At 37.9% G+C, this 26,630-nt stretch overlaps 1 protein-coding gene across 2 annotated transcripts in view; it reads right to left on the bottom strand.

The window, feature by feature from the left end:
- The window catches only part of LOC149830481 (plasma membrane ATPase 1-like), a 36,302-nt gene extending 28,944 nt beyond the window's left edge, over positions 1 to 7,358 (bottom strand). Inside the window, exons 1-5 of one of the 2 annotated variants that reach the window (XM_090016546.1) lie at positions 6,452 to 7,358; positions 6,264 to 6,347; positions 2,993 to 3,235; positions 2,609 to 2,776; positions 2,240 to 2,353 (exon numbers count right to left, since the gene is read on the bottom strand). In XM_090016546.1, coding sequence (XP_089872672.1) covers positions 2,240 to 2,353; positions 2,609 to 2,776; positions 2,993 to 3,235; positions 6,264 to 6,347; positions 6,452 to 7,222 — 1,380 coding nt within the window. In that variant the 5' untranslated portion in view covers positions 7,223 to 7,358. Of the gene's footprint in view, positions 1 to 2,239; positions 2,354 to 2,608; positions 2,777 to 2,992; positions 3,236 to 6,263; positions 6,348 to 6,451 lie in introns of those variants that run through there. The other variant, XM_090016548.1, reaches the window with a different exon arrangement.
- Positions 7,359 to 26,630: the final 19,272 nt, after the last annotated feature.

Genomic DNA, 26,630 nt, shown 5'->3' with positions numbered 1-26,630 from the left:
GGCTCAATGACCTCGCCTATGTTCGCTATAACTTATGACTAAGGTAGAGGTATATAAAATTATAATGTTAATAATCATTTTCATGTGTTTATTTAATTTTTTTATATTATTCAAAACCCAACTAATTTTAATTTTTTCATGTAATCTTTTTAGGCAAATCAAAAAGTTATCATCAAGGAGGCACAAAGAGCAATTTGATATCATCAATTTGGAACATTTTGATGAATTGAATACATGGGTTGAAGAAGAAGCAAACACACTTTTAAAATGAGGACATTCAGTGAATTAACGTGGAAAGAGCACAGGAGATAAATGATGAAGATCACACATATCTTGAAGACGATGTGGATGTCGAAGGAAGAAAAGAAGAAGATAATAATGAAGATGATTATAATTATTAAGGTTTTATATAATATGTTTTAAAAAAAACTTAGTTATTTAACACTTAATTGTTCATAAACTTGGTTATTTTGTTTTTTTTATGTAATGTGAAAGTATGAATCATGTGGCATGTTCTTAATTGCAAGATATTTAATATTTTGCATTTTTGCGGCTCATATAGACATAAATGATTCACATGTGATTTTATGGTTGTATTTTGTGCAATTCATCATTGTTTCATGTGATGTGATTTTTTTTTAAATTTTTGTTAATTTTTCTGATTTTCTTGAACTTTTTAGATTTTTTGAAAAAATATTAAAAATTTACAATATGGTGTTACTTTGGGCCCGACTGATACAGGTAACGATACGATGCTTACAACCTTTGTAGCAATGACAACCCCCTTTTCATCATTTTCTTCCTGCAAAACAAATTCTGGTGGGATCTTAACCGACCCATTCAGGTGACCCGAAAGATCCTGGCTATGAATAAAGGGTATGATTTGTCTTTTTCAGGTAAAAAAAATTAGAATTTGTTAAATTTTCATATATTCGCTGATTAAGAAAGCTTGCAGAAAGAACCGAAGAAGAAGAGAAATCCATTAGAAAACAAGATTATAAAGGGAAGGTTCTCTTTCTTAAGCGAGTTGTTGTTGACAAAATCAAGACTAACATGACTGCAGAAATTCAGTCCCTCGTGATACACAGATCTGCATGTTTTGTTTTGTTTTGTTTTGTTTTGTTTTGTTTTGTTTTGTTTTGTTTTGTTTTGCAGATCAAGGAATAATCACGAAATCAGAAACCAACAGCAACAACCAAAACAATATTTGATAAAGAAAACTAGGAAGGTAGATCAAATAGGATTTTAACATGAAAGATGAGGTCAGGAAGAAACGATTTTGATAAAGCAAATAAATATTTGCAGAAATATTTTCAGAACATAGATCCAGCAAGAACGAGAAAAGAACCCAAAACGATATTTGGTTTTGGGCTTTTCAAGAAAGGAAAATCAAGATTCACGATGAAGGGGAAATCAAGATTAAGAAAACGTTAAAAAAAGAAAGAAGCAAATCAAGAAAATCAAGAAAATCAAGAAATAAGAAAGGAAAAAGAAACCCAAACACAAATATCTGATTTAGGTTTTTTCAGGGAGAAGAAAACAAACAAAGGAGAAAGAAGAAAGAGGAGAAACAACGAAGATAAGAGTAGCCACGATCCTTCGAACTTATCGTGATGAATAGGTCAAGACCGAACAGTGCTCTAATACCATGTGAAATCAGATCTGCATCACTAAAAAAGAAGAGAAAAAGGAGAGGAAGAGACAAGACAAGAGAGAGGGGCAGCAGCAACTCACCACACGATTCCCAATATGGGACGTGTAGGGTTTTCTTTTAATAAAATATAACTGATCCCTTTTGTGTACAAGTACAAAACTGCCCCTTATATCAATGTACAAGGTAGTATTAAACTAAGGGGCCAAACAGGAAACAAAATGTACATTAACTAACACGTTACAACGAAAAATGTCAATCTGAATCCAGGCGTGGATCTGGATCCAGATTCAAATGTCACGTCTCAACACTCTGTAGAAAATATTCAAAAGATTGGCTGATTACCATAGAACTACATCTTTCCTAAATTTATTTCCCTGATGGGATCAGCTAGTTTTCAATAAAATTGAAAAAACATAAATTGCTGCCGTTGACACAACTGGATTGCAAGTCACATATTTGCACACAATCTGGTGAAATAAGTTAGGTGAAACCTTCATGATGGCACAATTTCTTAGCACAAATCAAGACCAAATAGCCGCACTTGGTAAGAGTATTTTGAATAGTTAACAAATCTTTAAAACTTACCGCCTGTGTTCTATCACCATGAATTGTAGTTGCTGGAAATCCGTTCATACATAACCAGTGCTCTAGTGAATCAGCACCTTTCTTTGTCTCCACAAAGACTAAAGTTAGGGATTGCTGCAGTGCACACGGAAAGTCATTAATTAGGGATACAATCACATAGCCAGAGTGGCTGAAACATAGCTCTAAGCTCTTTTAGCATTCAGATATATTCTTTTAGGTTATTTCCATATGATAGTTTAAAGACAAACTAGAAATAAATCATTCAACAAACTAGAAATGAATCACTATACAAATGTCAAACATATATCAAACTCGTCTGTCTCTGTCCCAACATTACCTTGCCATGACTATGTCGAAAAAAAACATTACCTTGCCATGAGTTCCATTTGCTCTTTGAGCGTGAAGGAGGTCCATTAGATGGCTCCTCTTGTCAGACCCAAGAACGAATTCTACTCTTTGAACAATCAAATCAGTGCTTGAACCAACCCTCCCCACAGCCAGGAATATGTAGTTTGAAAGGAAATCAGAAGCCAATCTCTGGATACACAAACCAATAAAGAAGCAAGTAAAAACATCTAACACAAATCTAGGATTCAAATAGACAAATAGATAATGGCTAATTAACCATACAAGGGAAACAACGCCATATGATAGCATGTACAATACATTTAGCAGAGAAAATCTTTGGAAGAAAATAAAATGCAACAAATGATCATATGCTTGCAGAAACAAGGAGAACAAGCATAATAGCACCTGTATCTCCTTTGGAAATGTGGCACTAAATAGCATTGTCTGCCTGACACCACGTTGTGGCATATCCATTTTCTCAACTATTTTCCTAATTTGAGGCTCAAAACCCATATCCAGCATCCGGTCAGCCTCGTCAAGTGCCAAGTATCTCACCATTTGCAGGCAAACTCTTGCCCTCTCCAGCAAATCTACCAAACGTCCCGGGGTTGCGACAAGAATATCAACACCCCTCTCCAGATCTCTCAGCTGAAAAAAGAGAAAAACAGAAATAAGACAACTACCAAATATCTTGGGGTTGCAACAAGAATACCAAGACCCTTCTCCAGTGTAATGAAGTATGCGGAAATATAAAGAATGCGAAATGCATTCACAATTTCCAACAACCGAGAAATATCAAAAGAGAGCAATACACAAGTACATTATGGGACAATACATACACAAGCTTTTTATAAAAAGCACAACTAAAATAAAAAGACTCTTTTATTGAAAGAGAGAGCATGAAAATGCTTAAAAAATACAAGGGGTCTCACCCCTATTTATACAATGAGAGAGGGCTGAAAAAGGAGCCAAAAGGGGGGCTCCCAAAGAGTCGTTGGGAGCCCCCCAACGGCCGTTGGGGGGGGGGGGGGGGCAACGACTCTATTGTGGGGCCCCCTTTTGGCATGAATCCAAAAATAAAAAAGATAAAGAAAAAGAAAAAAAAGATTTAAAGAAAATACATTGTTTATTAAAAACAATGTGAAAAGACTATAATACCCCTATTGGGTATTATAGTCTTAAACATGTGATTTAACATCCAGCTCTCTCAGCAGAAAAGAGAGAAAAATAACAATGAGACAAGTAAGAAAACCCTACCCCTAGTGTTATAAAGCAGTCTAAAATTCGGGCATGTTTTAAAAGTTTGCTAAAATGCTGCAAAAAGGTAGAAATATCACAACATTTTCAGGAGCATCCGAACTGAACATGAACTTTTATACTTGTTATTTACTTTAAAAATTCCAAAATTTGCCTTAGAGAAACTAAAGACGACCATTAAGAAAAAAACTACATAATAAAAACAAAATAACTTCACATAAATGAGATATCAACACTGAGCAACTAAGACGCATGATGTTTAGATGCAAAAACAAAATTCCATCTTAAGGACTATCATCCAAAGAAATCATGTTATTTACAGTTAAAATATGATTCCAATTTAGATGAATGAGGTGACCCATGATGTTAATAAATGGACAAGATTAGGAAGCATAAAGAACTATTGGAGGGCCTTGGCTTGAAAGAGAGAACTAGCGTTCGCCGAGATATCCTCTACAGAAATATCTAAAGTCCCTGTGAATAATAATGACATGCATAATCCATGATATGAAATATAAGCATCTCATAAAATCCATAATTTCAATTAACTTAAACCTTCTATAACTGCAACATGCGGGATGATGCACCAAATCTTCCAAGAACAGCAAGTTAGAAAAAATCATGTCACATAATTTAGAATAAGAAAAAAAAAACATGAACAGTTTTAGCATATAAAATGCAAAAAACAAACATGTAGGGCCAAAAGCATCTTCATTGAAGACAATAGAAGTAAAAATCCATGGCTGATCATGTCATTCTGTTCATAAGTAGCCTTCTACTGCCTTGTTTCAAACAAAGTTTTACCATAACAAACATTTTAATTCAAGAATCTGTACAGCATTGCTTCAACATGGAATTTAAACGTGAATAGTTACTGGTTCGTTCAATAAATTAGTACTCCATATTCTTTATCAATCAATTTTTTCTTTTTTTGTTTTTAAGATTCTCTATGGATACATCCAAATCCAGCAAATATCCAGTCTGACCCAGATTCGGAAATAGATGACCTTGATTTTATCATTTAGAAGAAAGATGAAAAAACAACATAGAATAGGTCAAAAGAAAAATGAATCATACAAGCATATAAATATAAATATACAAATATGTGCATTCTGCTTAGGGAGTAAAACAAAAAAGAATCAGATTTTGAGTTGACCCTTACAACACATAGCATACAGATAAACAAGCATGCCCCGGTAGCTATGGGTACTTCGACGGTTCTACCAGGCCCTCTTACTGATGTTGTATCTGTATTGCACCTGTATTAACATTGACTGCTCCTAGGTACGGGTCAATTGAGTTTTGATCTTAACTTTACCTATTTTATCCATCTTATATCCAATGTGTAGCCTACCCTCCACATCAAAACTGTCTACTTTTAACAATATATTTGTTGATCATTATTTGTTAGTTAACTCCGTAACTTTGACATGCTTTGGACTTCTAGTTTGTAATTGATAGTATATAACTTTGCATTTAAAGCATTGTGTAAAATATAACATAATTGTGCAATATATATATAGTGATGATAGGGTGCTCCTGGAGCACCTACTCCCACCAAATAAAAGCTTTAGATTTTCATGATTCTGAGCTTTTTTTGCTGATCAGACCCTATAGATATGATCTACATGCATTTTTTCGTTGAAAACAAATTTTGGATCATGTGATTATGGCCTACATATAGATTTTTCAAGATCTTCAAAAATCAATGGTTCACAATGCACCAAAATTTCATGACTTAAAAAAAAACTATTTTTATGTCCAAAAAACATGATCCAAAGCATGGTTCCTATCAAATAAACTATGTTGACTACATGTATCTATAAGGTCTGGTTGAGAAGATGCAACCTGCACCAATGATTTTTAGTAGGTGGGTGTAGGTGGCATTACACATATATGTGTAATAAAATATATGGTCCGGATAAGCAACTATTTAATATTTTAAGAATAGATGACAATTTTCAGTGACCTCTCACCACATTGAGAGGAATTCAAACACGTTTCCCATTTGGGTGTCAATCCTAACTACTTGTACATCTTTGTCAACATTCTTATATTATCACTATCCCAGTGAACTTTTATTCAACAGTTTCACAGTCTATCATGCCCTTCTTATCCATAACACATTATTCCTTCTGAAAATAAAGTGTTCACGTAACAAATGCATTCAAGAAAAAAATATGAATTCGTGTTCGCAATGTCAACCAGCAATGAAACATCGAGTACAGTCATACTGATCTGAACTAGTAACTTCGTGTTGAGTTAAAGGAAAAGAAAATTCCACTTTGCATCACAGGACAATGTGTAATACAGGAATATAGATACTTCATCATGTAAGACAGCCAAAGTCACGGTTATGCAGGCACAATTACAGACGCCGAATCAGAGAGATATAAAAAAGGAAAACGATCACAGAAACCTGTTGATTTATCGGCGCTCCTCCGTATGCGACGACAACTCTGACGCCCGTTTGATAAGAAAACTTTCGCGCCTCCTCGTGTATCTACTTGGCATTACCAACCATCCCTCAGCAACAAGATTGAATCAATGTATGGATGCACCAAATGCAAACTATAAAGCAGTAGAACTCGGAAAAGCGTGAGAAACCTGGCAGGAGAGCTCCCTCGTGGGAGAAAGAATGAGCGCGAGGGGGTAGACGGCCCTTGAGCCTCGCGGCGGTCTCTGAGGGGGCTGTCCCTTCATGATCCCACTGATGATGGGGAAGCAGAAAGCCGCCGTCTTCCCCGATCCGGTCTGCGCGCACGCCATGAGGTCCCGGCCTGTGAGCGAGATCGGGATGGCGTGCCGCTGCACCGGCGTCGGCTTCACGTACTTGCACCTCCGGATGTTCTCGTTTAGGGCATCGCCGAGGTCGATCTCCGCGAAGGTGTTCACGGGAGGAGGGACATTATCGCCGCTGGTCTCCACCGGTATGTCCTCATACGCATCGAAGTTGATCCCGGTGTTCTCCTGCTCGCTGAACGCCGGCTCGGCCGCGTCGTCGTTGTCGAACGGATTTGCCTCTCTCTCCCTCCCCCGATCCCATCCGCCACCGCCGCCGATTCTGTTGTTCCATCCTCCTCCGCCACCACCGCCATAACCCGACCTTCCCGAATCGCGGGCGCCCCAACGGCCACCGAAACTGCCATTGCTGCAGTCGGAGACTCCTCCTCCACCGGATCTGAAGCTGGTAGACGCATCACTCGACGGAGGAAGATGGTCGGAAGCCGGCGGCGGGCGGCTACGTAGATGGGGCGGGACGTACCACGACGAGCGTGACACAGGCCGAGAAACACCACCGGCAGCGGCGGCGGAAGGAGGTGGAGCGACTACATGCTCAGCAGCCGAATTCGCGCCTGAATCCGCCCAAGATCGCATAATTGAGAAAAATTTGACTCGCTTTTTTCTTCCTATCTCTTTCTCAGAAAACTAACCTTAAAATCCAACTGAGAAACAAGCAATGCTTTCAGAAGAAGAATTCCAATGCCACCACCTTCAACCCCTTCTGCAGACTCCACAAGCCCTAATAAAACTAAGAGAAGAGTCCTACTTGGGTTCAAATCAGAGAGAGAGAGAGAGAGAGAGACCCAGAAGGAAACAAATAGGTGACGGAACTAACGGGTTCCCTTCTTTCTTGATACGTTATTAGGGATATTAATGGGTCAAACCTGACCCGGACTTGGTGATAAATAAGAAGATCCAATTACAAATCGGATAGGATCCGAAAGATTTGTTTAATATATGAAGCAAGGTATGGTTTGTGAAATTATATATCTGACTCGTTTCGACCAGAGTTTCAACTAAGATCAGCAATTTTTCAATGTAAAAAGGATAAAAGATATTATTTTACTGGGTCTGGTTCATGCAATCCTTATAAGATTTGGGTATCGATTCTCTTATGATGGGTTTGATTAGAGCTCGGTTTAGGTATGTGTCTGGTTTCATCAGGGTCTGAACCAAACCCAAACCGTTGAGAAGCATCTGTTCGACGCGAGTAAGGAAGGAGAGGCGTCCAATGCAAATGGGCCTCCGATGGCGTCCGACGCCGGTGGGAAACGGGAGGGAGAATATAGCGCAAAGAAAGAGGGGTTCAGAGAGAGGGGGTTTAATGGGAAAGGAAAAAGGCTATGACACACAATAGTCGTTGGATCTTACGGCCAACGCAATTGCATTTTGATTGAGCCGCTAAGGATTGAGCAGCGACACATTTCTCTCTCTCTCTCTCTATATATATATATATATAGAGAGAGAGAGAGGTGTAACGTAGAACTGCAAAAAGTTTGACATTATATCCAACATACACTCACACCTAAGTTAAAAAGTAAAATGACCTTTAGTAGCGTATAAAAACGCTGCTAAGGGTTTAAAGGTAGTGGAATGTTCGCATGCGGCTAATGGTAAAAGCGCCACTAAAGGCATCCAACCTTTTCTGGCGGTTTTGAGCTCAGCTCAAGTTTTTATTTTTTTTACCACGGGCGGAAGCGTCTGACTATTGTTTCATGGTTGAGAACTTTGATGATACTCCCAGCCCTATATACACTGAGAAGTGTTATGATGCACAACACTTACAATTGAATTGAGGATATCATATGCTCTTAAAAATGGCTTCTTTTCAAATCTTTTGCTGATTTTTTTTTTCATTTACCTAAAAAATAAATTTTTAACGTAATCACATAATGACCAGTTAACTCTTTTCTTGAAACCCTAACTCCTACTCCCCTTCCTGGAAGATCACCCACGACCAAAAATCGACCAGAAAATCATCGAAGGAATACTTTTCGGCATTGAGGTACCCACTGGTGGCGTCCACCCTCATTCAGCCATTCAACACCCCCAATTGTATTATCTCCCCCCCCCCCTCTCTCTTTAAAGAAAAGGGATTTCAATTTTTGGAATGTTGTGTTCAGCCTGCACATAAACAAAAAAACAGAAGGCATACCTGATGCCGCCATCAGTGAACCGGAATCGATGGCTGGCAGTGGCTGGAGCAAGGGAAGCTGCTGGTGGTGGCTGAACAGGGGAAAGCTTCTACTCAGCTAGACTGCTGCCCTCCACGAGCGCAAGCTACTAGATACAGTCGGTGAGCAGGATTTGTTTTCTCACCATATGGAAAACACTGAATGAAAGGTAAGGCTCTTGACCTGTTTTTTCCTTTTTGTTTTTCCTCTATATTTTTTTTTATTGTATTTCTTTGTATATGTCGTATTTGGGGGTCGTTCATTTGACTTTCTGTAAATGAATAACTTAAAATTTTCAAACTTAAAATAATATCCAAATTTATCCAATTTTTAAATTGAAATTAAGTTTTTATTATATGATGGAATATAAAAGACATTATGAAGATTTAAATCTACACATTTATCTAAAGTAATCTTGCAGGTCCCAACACCCTTCACATGCGAACGCATCTTGTTTCTCGAATAGATGTTCTTCTCATGCATTGTTGGTTCCCTTCTGTTCAGAAACAACTATAGACAGTTGGAAATATGAACAGTAGTACCAGAATCAATCCACCAACTATTTCAGGAATTTATAATAAATTATATTCATGAGAAATAAATGATAAATTGTCTTTCTTTTTCAACTACTTTTTATACTCTATGCAATCGGCCTTTCTGTGTCTTTTTTTCTTGTAAAAGAAGTACTTTATGAGAGCAGAGTCAGATTGCTTGCCTTAGGATGTCTTATCTCTTATTAGTTTCTTCTTAGCATTTCTCTTGAATGCATTCTTTTTCGGTCCTATCTTGGGTGCATAAGAAGTCATATGTGCACTCTGCACATGCGCTTCTTTCAATCTCTCTTCTTCTTCAACACATTTGGACATAAGTTCATTAAATGTCTATTCATCATTATGTGTGTTGTAAGAGATTTTGAAAGGTTTGTACTCCAAGGGTAAGAACGCTGGAACTAAATGCACTATGAAAGAATCAGAAATGACCAGCTTCATGTCATTCAGCTGAGACACTATTTTTCTCATCTCCAAAATATGCTGACGAATGTTTTTCCCTCTAATATATTTTATAGATAAGAGCTTTGACATCAGGGTACTGGCTCTGACCTTATTTGAACTCACGAATTGTGCTTCAATAACACTCAAGAATTCTCTCACTGTCCTGCATTGCATGATAGCATTGCGAATATTCTTAGCCACCTTAGATTACAGAAGCAACAAGTTAAGTCTATTCGAGCGCTCTCACTTCTCAAAAGTACTCTTTTGATCAACAGTGCTTTGATCAGTCAGGGTAGTGGGTTCATTTATCCTTAAGGTCGGATCTAAATCCATATACACTAATGTAAAGAGAACAATCTATTTCTAATTACTAAAGTTTGATTCATCTAAAAAGGGAATACAGTCAGAGCCATCTAAAATCACAGAACTAGAAACTGCACGATAAAAGACATGTATCAAAGGACATTCGTACGAGACAAAACTTAATAAAAAAAGTAAATGAATAAAGGCTCTTAATATGCTTATTTCCAGGCGAGTGTAGAGGGTCATTGAAGCCTTACTTTAGTAAGAGCGCAAACACGCGAAACCACTTTGCCTACCGACCATATTTGATAAAACTAAGGTTCTTGTGAAGTTAGACTATCAATACCAGATACCATTGGATACACATGTGCGATGTATCTCGATACATTTACCTTATTTTACCCTACTTAAATTTGAAACACGATAAAACTTCTTTTGGGTTATTTATCATTTCACGAATCTAAGTATAATGTTTATATTGGCTAAAACTGTATGATAGTACTAGAAATTTTTCTATAACATACATGTATTCAGTCACTTTGGTGATGTGAATACACTAAATTATCTAACTATCCTTGATGTCAATGTTATATATTCATTTATGCATGCATAATTATAAATAAATGCATAAACAATAACAAAATTTAAGCTTAAATGGGTAAAACTCTAGGTCCATAAGCAAAAACCGGTCTGAAAACACTCTGAATCGGTCTGAAATAGCCCCAAACCAGTCATCCAAGGGTCTGAACCGGTTCTCAATCTTATGAATCGGTATCAAGTATGAACAAAAATTCATAAAACCCTATAATTGTATGCCAAAACTCCTGTATCTTCGAATATTTGTGAAAACAGGGTCTTAGCATCTCGGAACCGGTGAGAAACTGAAAGGAATCGGTAAAAAATGACTCTGAACCGGTCTCATAAAGGGCTGAACCAGTCCTTGATTCAGTTCAAGCCAAACAGTGCCTAGACCCTTACTGGATTTGGGACTAATCCAATTATAACTTGATTCAGGTCTGACCTGGTTACCAACCAGATCTGGGTTTGACCCGATAATTACTGAATCCGGGTCTGACCCAAAATGAACTAGATTTGGGTCTGACCCGGTATGAACCGAATTCAGGTCTAACCCGGTATGAACCGGATTCAGGTCTAACCCGGTAATTACTGGATCCGGGTCTGACCCAGAATGAATCATATTTGGGTCTGATTTGATACTAACCAGATCCAGGTTAGGCTCAGTATTAACCAGATTTTGGCCCGACCCAGTTTTAACCAGATCCGGGTCTGACTCGATTTTAACCGAATCAGACTCATACACGGACCTGATCCAGTTCATGCGTTAAAATCAGAAAAACAGAAAACCTGAGGGTTTTCTATTTGCAAAAACTGTAAAATCGAAAGAGGGTTTACCCTCTTGGCTTGTCGGTGACCCACGTCGCTTGCCGATGATCGATGTCGCCTACCAGCGACCCGCCTCATCTGTCGACGACCCTCACGGAGCCCATTCGACGATGCTCCACCGACAATGATTCTCGCTCTCGCAAAACCTCATGCAGACCCTGACGAAGATGGCAACGACGCACATCGCATGCCAGCGACGCACATCGCCTGCCAGCGACGCACATCACCGGCCTGCTCACGGTGGAAACAACATCTGCCCTGACAGCCTCCGACGACAAATCTTCCCACCTCACCCGACGGTAGAGGGGGAAAGAATCAAAAGGGATTTTAAAACCCTTATGATGTACGTCACCGGATGAATGTCGGCGATCCGGCGAAGGCAAACCCCCCATTTTCGGTGACTAACCGTGACTGCCCTCGACGATGGCTGAAGCTCCTGCAACCCGATGGCTATAGGTAAAAACTCATTCCAGTTGTTTTTTTTTATCTTTGTCGCCCCACGTCGGCAATCGTCATCTACCGGTGACACCATGTCGCCCCACGATGACATGCTGTCGACTGTCAACAACGTCGCCCCACGCGACTTTGCTCTACCGGGAAAACACTGTCACCCCATGACAATAGTCACCGAAAAAATGCCATCGCCCGTGTAGCAGAGGCATGGCGTGGGCCCATAACCCATTGTTGGGTTTAGCATGCGCATAAACAAAAAACAGAAGAAAGGCGTACCTGTTGCCACCATTGGTGGACCGGGATCGATGGCTAGCAGTGGCTGGAGCAAGGGAAGCTGTTGGTGGTGTCTGAACAGGGGAAAGCTTCTTCTCAGCCGGGCTGCTGCCCTCCATGAGCGTAGGCTGTTGGATGCAGTCGGTGAGCAGAATTTGTTTCCTCACCGGATGAAAAACCACTGGATGAAAGGTAAGGCTCTCGACCTGTTTTCCCCTTTCTGTTTTTCCTTTATATTTTTTTTATCGTATTTCTCTGTATGTGTCGTATTTGGGGGTTGCTCATGATACCCCTTTTATAGGCACATAGTGAGAATGGTTTGCGTAACCGTTCCCCCTGATTCTGTTCGAGTTTATCGGAGGGAGCATCTTCCGTGGGGATGTTATCCACATCATGGGTAACCACCACCACTTGCAGTGGTTTATCCCAACACGAAATCCATGTTTTGCCATCAATTTTGGGTTCTTTTCCTAGTAATTTCTCATTTAATATTTTTTTCAAGATTTAGATTCTCGTTTTGCATGTCTTCTTTCTAGGTTTGATGATGAACGTTGAGGTATTGGAATTTTAGTGATCAATTTTATCTCGTTTGGAATTAAGCATCCTCTCAGTTGAATGGCTAGGAAAAGGGTTGGACTGAATAAGGCATGATCTGTCAATAGCATTTTTTTTTCAGATGTAGTGGGCATTGTAGGATTGCTGCTTCACTTACAATTCCTGATCAATGTTGTCAGTATCGGTATCGGCTCTGAATCATTTGGCCAACGATTCAGCTATTTTTATCAGCCAAAAAATAATAATAAAACATTACGTGTCAATACATGTGTTAAAGTTATTAAAATAATATTTTAAAAATAAAAATTAATGTTTTTATATTTATTAAAAAACGCCAATTCAACAGTGATGCCTATCGATTTTCTATGGATACGATACATATCGGCCGATACGCACCTATATTGACAACATTGTTTCTGATAGTGGTTTGTATATAGTAGGGAACAATATTCTTTGCTGGCCCTTTTGCTAGAAAGTTTCACTTGGGATCCAATTTCTCATGGTGGTTAGTATATAGCAGGGAACAACATTCTTTGCTAGACTTTCTGCTAGGAAGTTTTGCTGTAATTTGGAAGAGTTTTTTTTTTCATTTTGGTTTAGGTACACATTTTGCTATGGTTATCATTTGTTTCTGGAGGCATCCTAGTTATGGTTATATACACTTATTTTTCTGGCTTGGTCATGTTGCTAGTTCCTAGAGCTGTATATCTTCTTAAGACAATTATTTTTCTGGCTTGGTCATGTTGCTAGCTCCTAGAGCTGTATATCTTCTTAATGCTTTGACTTGTAGACAGAGCTGGTGGTCACCACATAATGGTAAAGGATGGTACATTCATTTGTCTGGGCCTCTTTGGTGCTTGCTAGTAGGTAGGGGTGTTAACGGGTCGGGTTTGGTTCGGATTTTTGAGTGAAACCAGACTTGGACCTGATTTTTGAGTATGGTATCGGGTCCGAACACAAGTCTAATTGGGTTTACTATAAGCGAAATCATACCCGAACCCGATAAGAACTACATGAACCAGACCGGGACCATACCCGGTAAAATAATATTTTTTTATCATTTTTACATTGAAAATTTGTGCATCTTAATTGAAATTCGGGTCGAGGCTGGGTCAATTATAAAATTTCACAAACTATACTCAGATCCATGTATTAATCGGACCTTTGATCAGTTTTAATCGGGTCTTCTTATTTGTCATCATACACAGACCCTATAGGGTTTGGCCCGAGACGGGTCGGGTTTGGACCCAGTGAAACCAGACCTGGCTTTGATTTTTGGGTACGGTATCGGGTCCAGACTCAAGTCTAATCGGACTCACCACAAGAGAAACCATACTCAGACCCAATAAAAACTACATAAACCAGACCCGGGTCATACCCGGTAAAATATAATTTTTTTACATTGAAAACTTGCGGGTCTTAATCAGAACTCGGGTTGTGTACGGGTCTTGTATAAAATTTCACAAACTATACCCGACTCCATGTATTAATCAGACCTTCGGATCCTTACCTGGGTCTTCATATTGATCACTATACCTGAACCCTATAGGGTTTGGTACGGGTCGAGTCTGAGTAAACCCGACCCGTTGACACACCCCTACTTGCTAGTGGTGACATTTCACCATTCACAGTAAATTCATGCAAGTTTCAACAATCAAGGTACATGGTTTCCTAGAATTGCATGTCTTGGTCTTCCTATAATATGGGCATGGTGCCAGCACTTAATCAAGATCTGATACAAAAGAAATCAAGAATTTGGCACGTCCTATCATTTCTAAAGCCTTTATGAATAAAGACTGACTTGGTGCATTTGGGCAATTTTTTAAAGTGTATGATAAATTTATAAGATGGTTTTTCCTTTTTGGTGGTTTAATTGGTGAATGGATCTATTGTGCATAAATGAGATGAAGAAATTCTTTGAGTAATATAAATCGGAGAAAATTTTTTATGATAGTAAAATCAACACCACTGTGAATCAAAATTATGGTGGAATCATGTATAAGAGCACCATGTATGGTGATTGTCCTTCACGTACAAAGCCTATTGGTAATGATCCAAATCTATAATACATCTTGATAATAGTGAGAAAAAAAATCAAAAGCGAGGATATCTTGGTGCCTCAAATAATAAAGTTTTATGACGTGTTTTTATTTTATACCAAAAAAACAATACAAAAAATTCAATATCCCTAAATCTTTCTATGGTGAATAATAGGATGTGGCCTAATATCTTTTCACCATCCACCCTTACTAGGTCACCATACTAAACACCCTTAGCTTTAATCTTCAAAGTAGAATGTCATTTGAGGGGAGTCAAACTGATGCCAAAATGGGCTTGTGCTCTTGAGCTTGAATAAGCTGCAATATAAGATACTGAACTTAGTCAAATGCCTAGTCTATAAATATGAAATTAGTTGCAAATAAGCTTCTTATTTTCACATGATTGATTGATGACCAATTGATTATTCCTTCGTATTTCAATATGTAGTCTACTTGAAATGTATCAAATTTTGTCTCTTTAAGTTTTAAAATAAGCTTGAAATCCAAAATAGCCAATCCTGTAAAAAAACAATGTTAGCTAAAACACTTGCTATTAAAAAATCTCATTCATTACAGAAAATTTAGCACATGTACTACTACAAACATGATATTCCTAGCCAGATGTTTGATAGCAGGAAAAACAGGAAAAAAAACAAGTATTCATCCAAAAACCTATTAAATACATAGGACTTACCAACATTTACAAAATGTTTCCAAGGAATAACTTAACCCACATGATTCCAACCTCTTTGAGCCTGCAACATGGAAAGTTGTAAGCATCTATTAAGAAAAGAATCATTAGAATTTATATCTAATTTGCAAAGGCTATAAAACTTAAGAGGTGATAGAGCTTGCACAAAAGATTGAAGGGCCTTTTTTTGTGGATAATTTCTTGAATCATGACTAGTTTGACTACAATTTGGCATCTAACAAAATCTAGTTTTTTTTTTTACAATCCAAGACCACCCTTATCCTTTTTTCTCTTCTCCTTCCTTTGGTGATTGATTGAATGGGGTTTTTTATGAATGAAAAATCAGACTCACTTGTTTGTGTAGGATTTGCTATAGAAGAGAAATCAACTTCACAGGTAGCATACACTATTCTTGAAATCATGGTATTTTTCTTTCATTTCCTTGCACAAATTTAACAGTTCAAAAGCATCACCACTTGGGTCACCCTCCCTATTTGAATAAATGAAGTTCATGACATCTCTTTGAAGGTAGGGAAGTTTACCATGTTCAACTTTATGTTCTACCTCCTTCACTCTCATAATTTGTTTCACTTGAACGTTAGCTTTAGATAGAGTCAAAATGCATGACTTGTGATTCTCTTGGATCATTCGGTATTTTGGAAGAAATGATACTTCATTTTGTTTTAATAATCATGGTTATGAACATTGATGAAAGTTACAGCTGTCCACCAACGGGGGCTCCGCTTGTTTGGTAGGAACAGCTAGTGCACGTCACCTTGTGTTGGGATGTTGCAAGTTCAAATCCCAATTGGTATGTTATTATGATTTCATATGTTATTATGATTAATGACTAAATTTTTAAAAAATGATCAAATAAACTATTGATTAAATGTAAATGTAAATTGAACTCCTAAACATGTACTCCGAGAAGATGGCAGGAGTAGTCAGTGCATGTAACCTTGTGTTGGGACTTTGCAAGTTCGAATCCAATTGGTATATGGTTCTATAACTGGTAGGGTCTGCCTAACCCTAGCTTTCTCTGCCGAAAAAAAATTACCCTTTTACAAAAAAAATCAAAATGTGGGCTCATTAAAAAAAACATAATATGATCCTTGCAAAAGATTACCCTGCTTGATTTGCAATAAAACATTTATCCATTTTGTGTTTTGGCCTTTAGCCAACAGGTAAAAAAAAAAGAGCTTAAAAAAAAAAGCAAAAAGAGTGGGAACGTAGAACGGCTAGGTTACCAACGGAAGCTCTGCATGTCTGGTAGGAGAAGCCCCAATGGTATATATAGTTGTATAACCGGTAGGGGTCTGCCTAACCCCAGCTTGCCTTTAAAAAAAAAAAAGCACGGCTAGGTGACCAAGTAGATTGGTGACTTCATCCGCTGAATTTATCAAGGCAGCACTATAGTGAAAAAACCATGTATTTTTATTTTAAAATAATTTTTATTAATATTTTCTTATAAAATATGTTTTTTTATTGCCGAGATTTTGCCGAAAAAAATATTTGTCACTATGCTGGTGGGGGATCTGCCTAACACCAGCTTGCCTATAAAAAAAAACAAAGAGCGCATTCCACCAAGAGGCACATTATCGTAGGGTAAGTTGGTCATTGGGTGATTATGTTAATTTTTGTTTAGTTTTTACTCAAAGAAACTGCTTCAGGTGCAGAGACCTAACCGTGTTGGCTCAGCCTGTCGTACCTACTGTCATTGTCCATGTCCGCGTAAAACTCCTAGGGCTTACTGCTCGACTCCAAGGAGTTGCCAAGCTTCGGCTTACACAAGGGGTGACACCCATGGGATTTGAACCTAGACCGCCCATCAAATGGTCTAGGCCCCATCCCACTATGCCAAACCCCTTGGGTCTATGATTATGTTAAAAATTATTTTTAACATAATGACAAAAAAACCAGCAAAAGAATTACAAAAAAGCCATTTTGAGGGGCATATGATGTCCTAAATTCAATTGTGAGTGTTATAAACACACACTCGCTCACTCCTGGGCTTCAATTCCTCTAGTAATTTTTTTTTTCAATTCTTTAGCACATCTGATCCTATGAATGTGATCTGCATCTTTGGTTTTTACTAAACCAGCCCTTAGATTAAAATTCTTTTGACATGTATATTGGCTTTTTTGAGAGTTGAAAAATCAATAGTGTACAATATAATACTAGCAAAATTTTCAAATTTTTTAAAGGGATATTTGGGTTTAAAAAATCCAATTAGAAGTTGGAATCCATCGATTTCAGAGGAATTAGGGCCCTAAATTGGGTCTTAAGATATATGCAAACATATAGATCTATGTGAATGTAGTTTCGATGCTCGTAACATAGCTTAACCGGGGCTAACCAACATATTGGGGCATTAAGAGTCGATTCTTATTAAGAGAGAATCGACCCTTGCTACCCATAAGCTTGTTAAGAAGGCTTGGAAGTCGACCCCTGTTCGCCCAAGGGTGGTCTCTCTCTATGGAGAGTCGAGCTTGGCTTTTGGGAACCAACCCACATGGGTCAGAATTGTATTCGAATGTCAGATCCAACTTGAACCCCCCACTATTTTGCTCCCTATTTTTATTTTCATCATACCTTCCCTCTCTCAACCCCCTACCTACACTCCTATGTCCCCTTACCTCATGTAAACCCCCTTTGTGTTCACACACCACCGCCATCATTGAGCTTCCTCCCTTTCTCCTATAAATACTCCTTTTCACTCTCTCATGTGGTTCACTCTCCCTCTCTCATCATTTCTCTCAAGTGCACCCAGGCACCACCTTAGTGCCTCCTTGCCCTTCTTCTTCGTTAAATCCAGACAGCTAGAGGTCACCCTCCCACTCCCTCTTTCTCTCTATTTAGAGGCTGGTTAGAAGCCTTGTTGCATTAGCCATGACCTCTCACTACAACAAAGCAGTAGATTAGCGACGACCACATTCCGTTGCTAATCCGTCGCTAACATGGTTAGCGACGGATTAGCGACAACGAGGCGACAGTATGCTTACGTCGCGAATATTTCGACGCTAATTGGCGACGGAATTATTTTGTCGCCAGGTCCGTCGCTAATTGCGACGGAATAACGAGCGCTATATTCCGTCGCCAATCCGCCGGTACTCAACGTCGACCACCGCTTGACGACGGATTTAATTCCGTCGCTACGCCGTCGCTAGATTAATATGAATAGCGACGGATGGTTCCGTCGCTAATCCGTCGCAAACACGAAAAAAAATTAAAAAAAATTTATTTGAAAATTAATTACCGGGAACTGTACAATTTCTATTTCCTGTACAATTTATATTTCCTGTAAATAAAAAACAAACCACAAAAAAAAATTCATATAACAAGAATCTACAACAATTAATCGTTCCACCTTAAAATTAAGAAGTTTAATTATTTACAATTCAACAATTACAATTAGGAAAAATAAAAAAATAGAACTTCTTCAACACAGTCCTCTAATCATCGCCAAGATTTTGTGCGTCTTCTTGTTCATTGTCTTTATCTGTCCCTTCAGCTCCACTACCCTGATTATCGCTAGCAGCCTACACAAGAAAAGAACAGTCAGTATTGATAAACAAAATATAATGAAATAAATTACACACTATATGTGATTCTATCATGTGCTCATGTGTGATCTAAGGCAATAAAAAAACTCTATATGTGATTCTATCATGCTTATATGTGCTCTAAAGCAGTCAAAAAATTGAATATGTGATTATAGCATGTTCATATGTGTTTTAAGGCATCTAAAAAAACTCCATATGTGATTCTACCATGCTCAGATGTGCTTTAAGGCAGACAAAAAACTATATATGTGATTCGATCATGCTCGTATGTGTGCTAAGGCAGTAAAAAAATTGAATATGTGAATATAGCATGCTCATATGTGCTCTAAGGCAGGCAAAGCCAAAAATTTTATATGTGATTCTATCATAAATTATATATAACATGTTCATATGTGTTCTAAGGCAGTAAAAAAACTCTATATGTTATTATAGCATGCTCATATGTGTGCTAAGGCAGTCAAAAAACTGAATATGTGATTATAATATGCTCATATGTGTTCTTAGGCAGTCAAAAAACTGAATATGTGATTATAGCATGCTCATATGTGTTATAATGCAGTCAAAAAAACTTTATATGTGATTCTATCATGCTCATATGTGCTCTAAGGCAGACAAAAAGTTTTATATATATATATATATATATATATATATATATATATATATATATATATATATATGTGATTCTATCATGCTCATATGTGTGCTAAGGCAGTAAAAAATTTGAATATGTGAATATAGCATGCTCATATGTGCTCTAAGGCAGGCAAAGCCAAAAATTTTATATGTGATTCTATCATAAATTATATATAACATGTTCATATGTGTTCTAAGGCAGTCAAAAAATTGAATATGTGATTATAGCATGTTCATATGTGTTCTAAGGCATCTAAAAAAACTCTATATGTGATTCTACCATGCTCAGATATGCTTTAAGGCAGGCAAAAAACTATATATGTGATTCGATCATGCTCGTATGTGTGCTAAGGCAGTCAAAAAATTGAATATATGAATATAGCATGCTCATATGTGCTCTAAGGCAGTCAAAAAACTGAATATGTGATTATACCTGAGAGGGACCTGGAATCGAAGATCCCCTATCCTGAACAGCGGCCTTGATCTCATTTCGGAGAAAGGGGACAACAGTGTATTGAAAGTAGTTATTCAGTGATTCATTAATGATCTCGCGTACATCATCACCAGAAAGAATAGTCAGCTGCTTGGAGCTTATGTCGGCGCAAGAAGTTGGTGAGCCGTAACTGGAAGAACCAATAACTGGTGAAGTGTTCATATTACTCTCAAACCCGAACACGCGACTTTTTTTTGGTTCACCTGCTGCAGTCACCCATGCTGTAGGATCAAATGATGGATGCCGAGTAGCGTCTTCGCCATATCGCTCTACCATCTGTTGCTCATATGCCTCCTACAAAATAATGTTTAAAGTATTCATTAATAATTAATGATAACATTATGATAACTTGCATATATATTGCAATGATTATTAATAAAATTAATACATACCGTTGTCGTTCTCGCCTTCTCTGATACGAAGACTCCCGTGGTCTTCCGTTTATGTGTTTCTACAAACACATCCTTATATGGTACACTGCCTCCTTTTTCTGCTTCCTGCGAAGTTAAATGATAAAAGATTTAGTACACAAGTTTGCAACAATACTTATAAAATTAATATTATATATTGATGAGTTACCATTTTCTTTAGGTGGCTCCCAAATGTCTTATATCCACCTGTGTGTAGATGGGCTTCGGGCATCTTCGATCGATTTTGTGAAGCCTTCGCAGAGCGATTTTTAAATGCATCTCCTGCCCACTTATCGCACATTTCATCCCAGTAATCTCTCCTGATAGTAATAGGACCATGACCCTTCCACAGTAATGGATCATCTACTACGCCAGATGTTTTTTTTGCTGCAGTCTTCATAGTGTGCAACATGTCTGCAAATCGATTGGCAGCCACCTTCTGCCACACCTTCCATGCATCATTTTCTTCCACCGTAGTTGCGAAGCGATTCGAAGCCTACAAATATTTTCAGAAAGTTAGTAGACATTGCTTAAATAAATTAAATATGAAACACATTAACTATGAGGAACAACTGTATACCATGAATGAGGACCACAATCTGTCTAACACCTCCTTTGGGTACTCTTTCCATTGAGCAACTGGTCCTGGTAGATGTTGAAGAAGTGAATTCCTAATCTCCCGTACTACTTCTTGCGGCTCAAACCTCGTGCTGCACATGAATTGTTACACAGTAAATATCAATATAAAATATTTAAAAGATATGCAATAATTTAAAACAAAATACTTACGGTCGATTATCGATATACACTATTCGAATGAGTCTTCTTGTGCCAGCCTGAGAAGACCATGTTTCCTGTGTTGGCTGTTGACTTGTGTGATCAACTGGTGTAGGTGGGTCGTGTACAGACGCAACATCATCTGTAAAAAAATACATTAGAAATTCTCAGAATGTGCATTTGAACTAATCAAGCATCTAATTAGTTATATGATATACCTATCATAGGAGCCCGTGAAGATGAAGGCTGAGCCTAGCTACTACTGGATGAGCGACCACTATAACCTCCACGAACCATATTCTAACAAATAACATATGTCATACAATACATTCAAATAATTCACATCAAGTATTACAATGCAATCAAGTCATTCACATCAAGCATTGCAATGCATTCAAATAATTCAAATCATTGGCATCAAGTATTGCACTAATTCAAATCATTCGTTAATTGCATAAATTATAATACATTCAGATAATTCAAATAATTCACATCAAGTATTACAATGCAATCAAGTCATTCACATCAAGCATTGCAATGCATTCAAATAATTCAAATCATTGGCATCAAGTATTGCACTAATTCAAATCATTCGTTAATTGCATAAATTATAATACATTCAGATAATTGAAATCATTCACATCAAGTATTACAATGCAATCAAGTCATTCACATCAAGCATTGCAATGCATTCAAATAAAATTTATGATCATTCACACCAAATATTGCAATACAACTCACATCAAGTATTACAATGCATTTAAATAGAGGTTTGTAGTATAAGATTTTGCTCACTAGCTTGAGAATTCTTCCTCGTCACTAGTTTGACTTTCTTCTTCTTCTTCTTCTTCTTCTTCATTGTTTGCCCATCCACTTGGTACATCATTTGGATCACATTCCTCTATGAATGTTTCATCGGCCAATGGAGATATGACATGCATATCATGCGCAACATCGTGCCTGGATTTATGATTCACCTCCACAATGCCTGAAGCTTTGTCGAGTCTTGTTGCAGTTGGATCAAACCAATGACACTTGAATATCGTAACCCTGTTATTCATGCCTAAGTAAGTCAACTCCATTATTTCCTCTATAACACCGTAGTAATTATGTTCATTTTCACCGTAGCTGCTACCCTTGACACACACGCCACTATTTATCGTTGATTTGTTTATACCGTAGTCTTTTGTATGGAATCGATAACCATTTACGATATACCCGTTGTAGCATTGCACAATTTTGGTCAGACCATTTTCTAAATCACATATTCCTTGATCTTTAACATCACCATTGCGAACCTACGCACAAACATAAACAATGATTGTGATCACGATCAATTAAGTAACTTAGTGTTGTTTATAAGTACAAAATTTTTGTTAGCTTCTTTACCAACTGTTTCAACCACTCCACAAACTTAGTTTCACGTTCTTTTTGTACTTCTGCATCAGTGAGATGTGAAACTTTGTTTTGCAACTCCAGATCAAATCGTCTGCAAACCACAAATACTTATATTACCGAGCCATGTATCCACATATAGAACATAAAAGGATTTATAATTGAGTTGCATATACATATACTTACTCGATGTATGGGTCGATCGCTGAGCAATTAAAAAGAATATAAATGTGTGTTGCATCTTGCTCTCGATCTGTCAATAGCCTTGATCGGCAACTACCAAATGCATGCCCAAGTGGTTGAAATATCGACAGCTTGTCAGCTACAGTTACTTGTTCTCCATCATTGTTACGGGGTGGGCATGTGTAACGTGTTGGAATGTGAGGTTCGAAGTACATAGATGAGAAATTTGAAATTTCTTCTAAAGTGTACGCCTCACAAATAGAGCCTTCTACTCTTGCTTTATTACGAACCTTTTTTTTTAGGTCGAACATGCATCTGACAAGAATATACATTTCAAATTTTAAATATCTGTCACTAAAGAGACAAATATAAAAAAACATATACCTTTCAAATGGGTACATCCATCGATATTGCACAGGGCCACCAACCCTTAGTTCATATGACAGATGTATGATCAAATGTTCCATAACATCGAAAAATGCTGGCGGAAATATCTTTTCTAACAGACAAACAGTGGTGATGACAGAGTCCTCGAGATTCTTTACATCTGATACAACGACCTCCCGTGCGCACAATGTTCTGAAAAATCCGCTCAACTCAGACAATACCCCCCATATAGGTTTGTCTAACATACCATGGAATGCTAGGGGTATCAATCGTTGCATAAAAATATAACAATCATGGCTCTTCAACCCATATAACTGTCCATCGTCAATCTTCACAGCCCGAGCAATGTTAGAGACATATCCATCTCGAAATCTCAGTCGTCTCAACCATTGACATACATGTTTTATTTGATCAGGTCCGAGCACGTACTTCGCCTTTGGTTTCAGTACTTTGCCATTATACTCTTTGAGTTCCAATTCTGGTCTTTTATATATTAATTTTAAATCCATACGGGCCTTCAGATTATCCTTCGTTTTTCCTTTAATATTCATTACTGTATTGAATACATTATTAAACACATTTTTCTCTACATGCATCACATCCAAATTATGTCGTATCAATAGGGTCGGCCAATACGGTAGTTCCCAAAAAATAGATTTTTTCGTCCAATTGTGATCCTTCCCAAATCCACGGAAGGGTGTAGAACTGCGGGCATCTGTTAATACATCTGGAAAGTATCACAATATTCTTAGAATCTCTATGCCAGACAATCTTGAGGATAGACCTTCCGTTTCAGTTGTGCCTGCTTTAAATGCATTTTTTTGATGTCGGAACGGATGATCGCTGGGTAGAAATCGACGATGACAATCAAACCAGGAAGGCTTCCTTCCATGCCTCAATCTAAAAGCTTTGGAATCCTCCATGCAGTACGGACAAGCCAACCTCCCATGTGTGCTCCAACCAGATAACATACCATATGCAGGGAAGTCACTGATTGTCCATAGAACAACGGCCTTCATGTTGAAATTTTGTTTTTTGTGAGCATCATACGTGGTAACACCGTCAACCCACAGTACTTTTAATTCATCAATCAATGGCCTTAGATATACATCAAGATTTTGGCCAGGTGAGGTCGGACCAGGGATCAACAGAGACAAGAAAAGATTTGGACGTTTCATACACAAGCTTGGTGGAAGGTTGTATGGAGTTACAAATACTGGCCAACAAGAGTATGAAGTTGATCTACCCCCAAATGGATTAAATCCATCTGTACATAGACCGAGTCTAACATTTCGCACTTCTATTGCGAAGTTCTGATGAGTACGATCAAAGTGCTTCCAAGCTTCTGCGTCAACAGGATGCGTGATCTTGTTTTCATCGTGTCGAACTTTATTTGCATGCCATCTCATGTGTTTAGCTGTCTTTGAAGACATATACAATCGCTGCAATCTAGGAGTGATAGGAAAGTAGTGGAGCGACTTGTATGAAACTTCCTTTGATCTCGTGCTACCATTGCCTCTTGTCTTTGGCTTGAACCGAGGATGCCCACATGACGGGCATGATATGTCGTTTTCCTGCTCCTTGAAATACAACATGCAGTGATTTAGACAAGCATCAATCTTTTTGTAACCCATACCTAGAGCGTTGACCATAACTTTCGCACGATAGAAATTTTGTGGCAATTTCTCATCTTTAGGCAACATACTCTTCACAATCATGCACAAACGGTCAAAACATGATTGACTCAAATTATACTCGGACTTCAAATTCATTAATTGAAGAACTACAGACAAGATAGTGTGACTCTCACAACCGTTCCAAAGTGGCTCATCAGCATCTTTAAGTAAATCATAAAATCTACTAGCTGCATCGTTTGGTGATTCTTCATCTACGGCAGTTCTTACATCACTAGAACTCATAGCAGAACCCAGTTCTGTTCCTGCAGCATCAAATATCAAATTCGTATATGGATTATCGTGCACCACATTCACCCGTGCATCAAAATCGTTTCTAAATTCTTCTCCATGAAACATCCAGTTCTGATAATCACTCACAAAACCCTTCCTGTATAGGTGATGTCTAACGCCATGAGGTTCTACAAATCGATTATTCTTACAAATCTTGCAGGGACACCTAATCCGACCTGTGGGATCTACCGTACTGACACTTGCCGTTGCAAATTCAATAAAACTATCGACACCATCCATATATTCATGCGATAACTCATTGTCCACTATCCTACGGTACATCCATTCACGGTTTGCAGTCATTCTGTCGTATGATGTTACGAATAGTATCCTAACCAGTTAAAAGAGAACCATCAGAATGCTATGATGAACAAAATATCAAATTTATCATGCAATATATGATGTCATACAATCACAAGAATTATGATGCATGCATTGATAACTTAATATTTTCATGTGCAAACTATTCATGACACAATACATTCATTTGAAGCATGCTTTCAGTATACAATTTCACATGGAAGACATAATCAAATTGAAAGTAACTACATGTAAGCATGGATACAATCACATCAAACATTGCAATACATCGAAATAATTCATATCAAACAAATGTCAAACTTGTACCTGCAACAAACACACTTCAATATCCCACTAACTACTACCATGCATAGCATGGACTCCGTACTCCAAAAATAAGAACACTCCTATTCTCATACATTAAAATCATGCTCAGCATGATCTCCGAACTCCAACAAAGCAGTCCTAGATATCAACAACTAAGTGAGTGTGTGAACAATAAAGTGTTACATTCAATAAATTAAATAACATGTGATGCGCTTGCATCACTTACTCACCACGGGTATTTACCCGATTTGCATTTTTTTTGTCACTTACTTACCACGGGTGGCGGGGCACAAGCGAGTTTCGTTGAGAAATCTGCAAAAAACACTGTGTTAATATGAATATTGAAGCTAATTAGGGAAACACAAACACTTATGCAATGCAAAAAACAACTAAATTGTTGATGATATATCTAATGATGAAATGCGATGAAGTCAGGTTGTTAGATGACAATACACAGTCTTCCAGTGTTGCCTGGAGCCTGCTATACTTTTTCATTGTTAGCTTTTTCTTTTTAATAGTCATTTTATTGTTAACTGTATTCATTAGGGCCGAAGATGTCGAGGTTGCACTATCTGCAATGGTGGGCACTCAGGTACAAATCCTGCAAAGGCTATCACCAGCTTGACTACCCAAAAAACAAGATAGAGAAAAGAAAAGAAACAATAATATCTAACCACGGTTTC

The sequence above is a fragment of the Nuphar pumila genome, chromosome 8 (genome assembly GCF_984573655.1).
Source record: "Nuphar pumila chromosome 8, dmNupPumi1.hap1.1, whole genome shotgun sequence".
NCBI classification, from domain to species: Eukaryota; Viridiplantae; Streptophyta; class Magnoliopsida; order Nymphaeales; family Nymphaeaceae; genus Nuphar; species Nuphar pumila.
The sequence above is the reverse complement of the archived record's forward strand: the minus strand, read 5'-3'. Positions and strand labels throughout refer to the sequence as shown.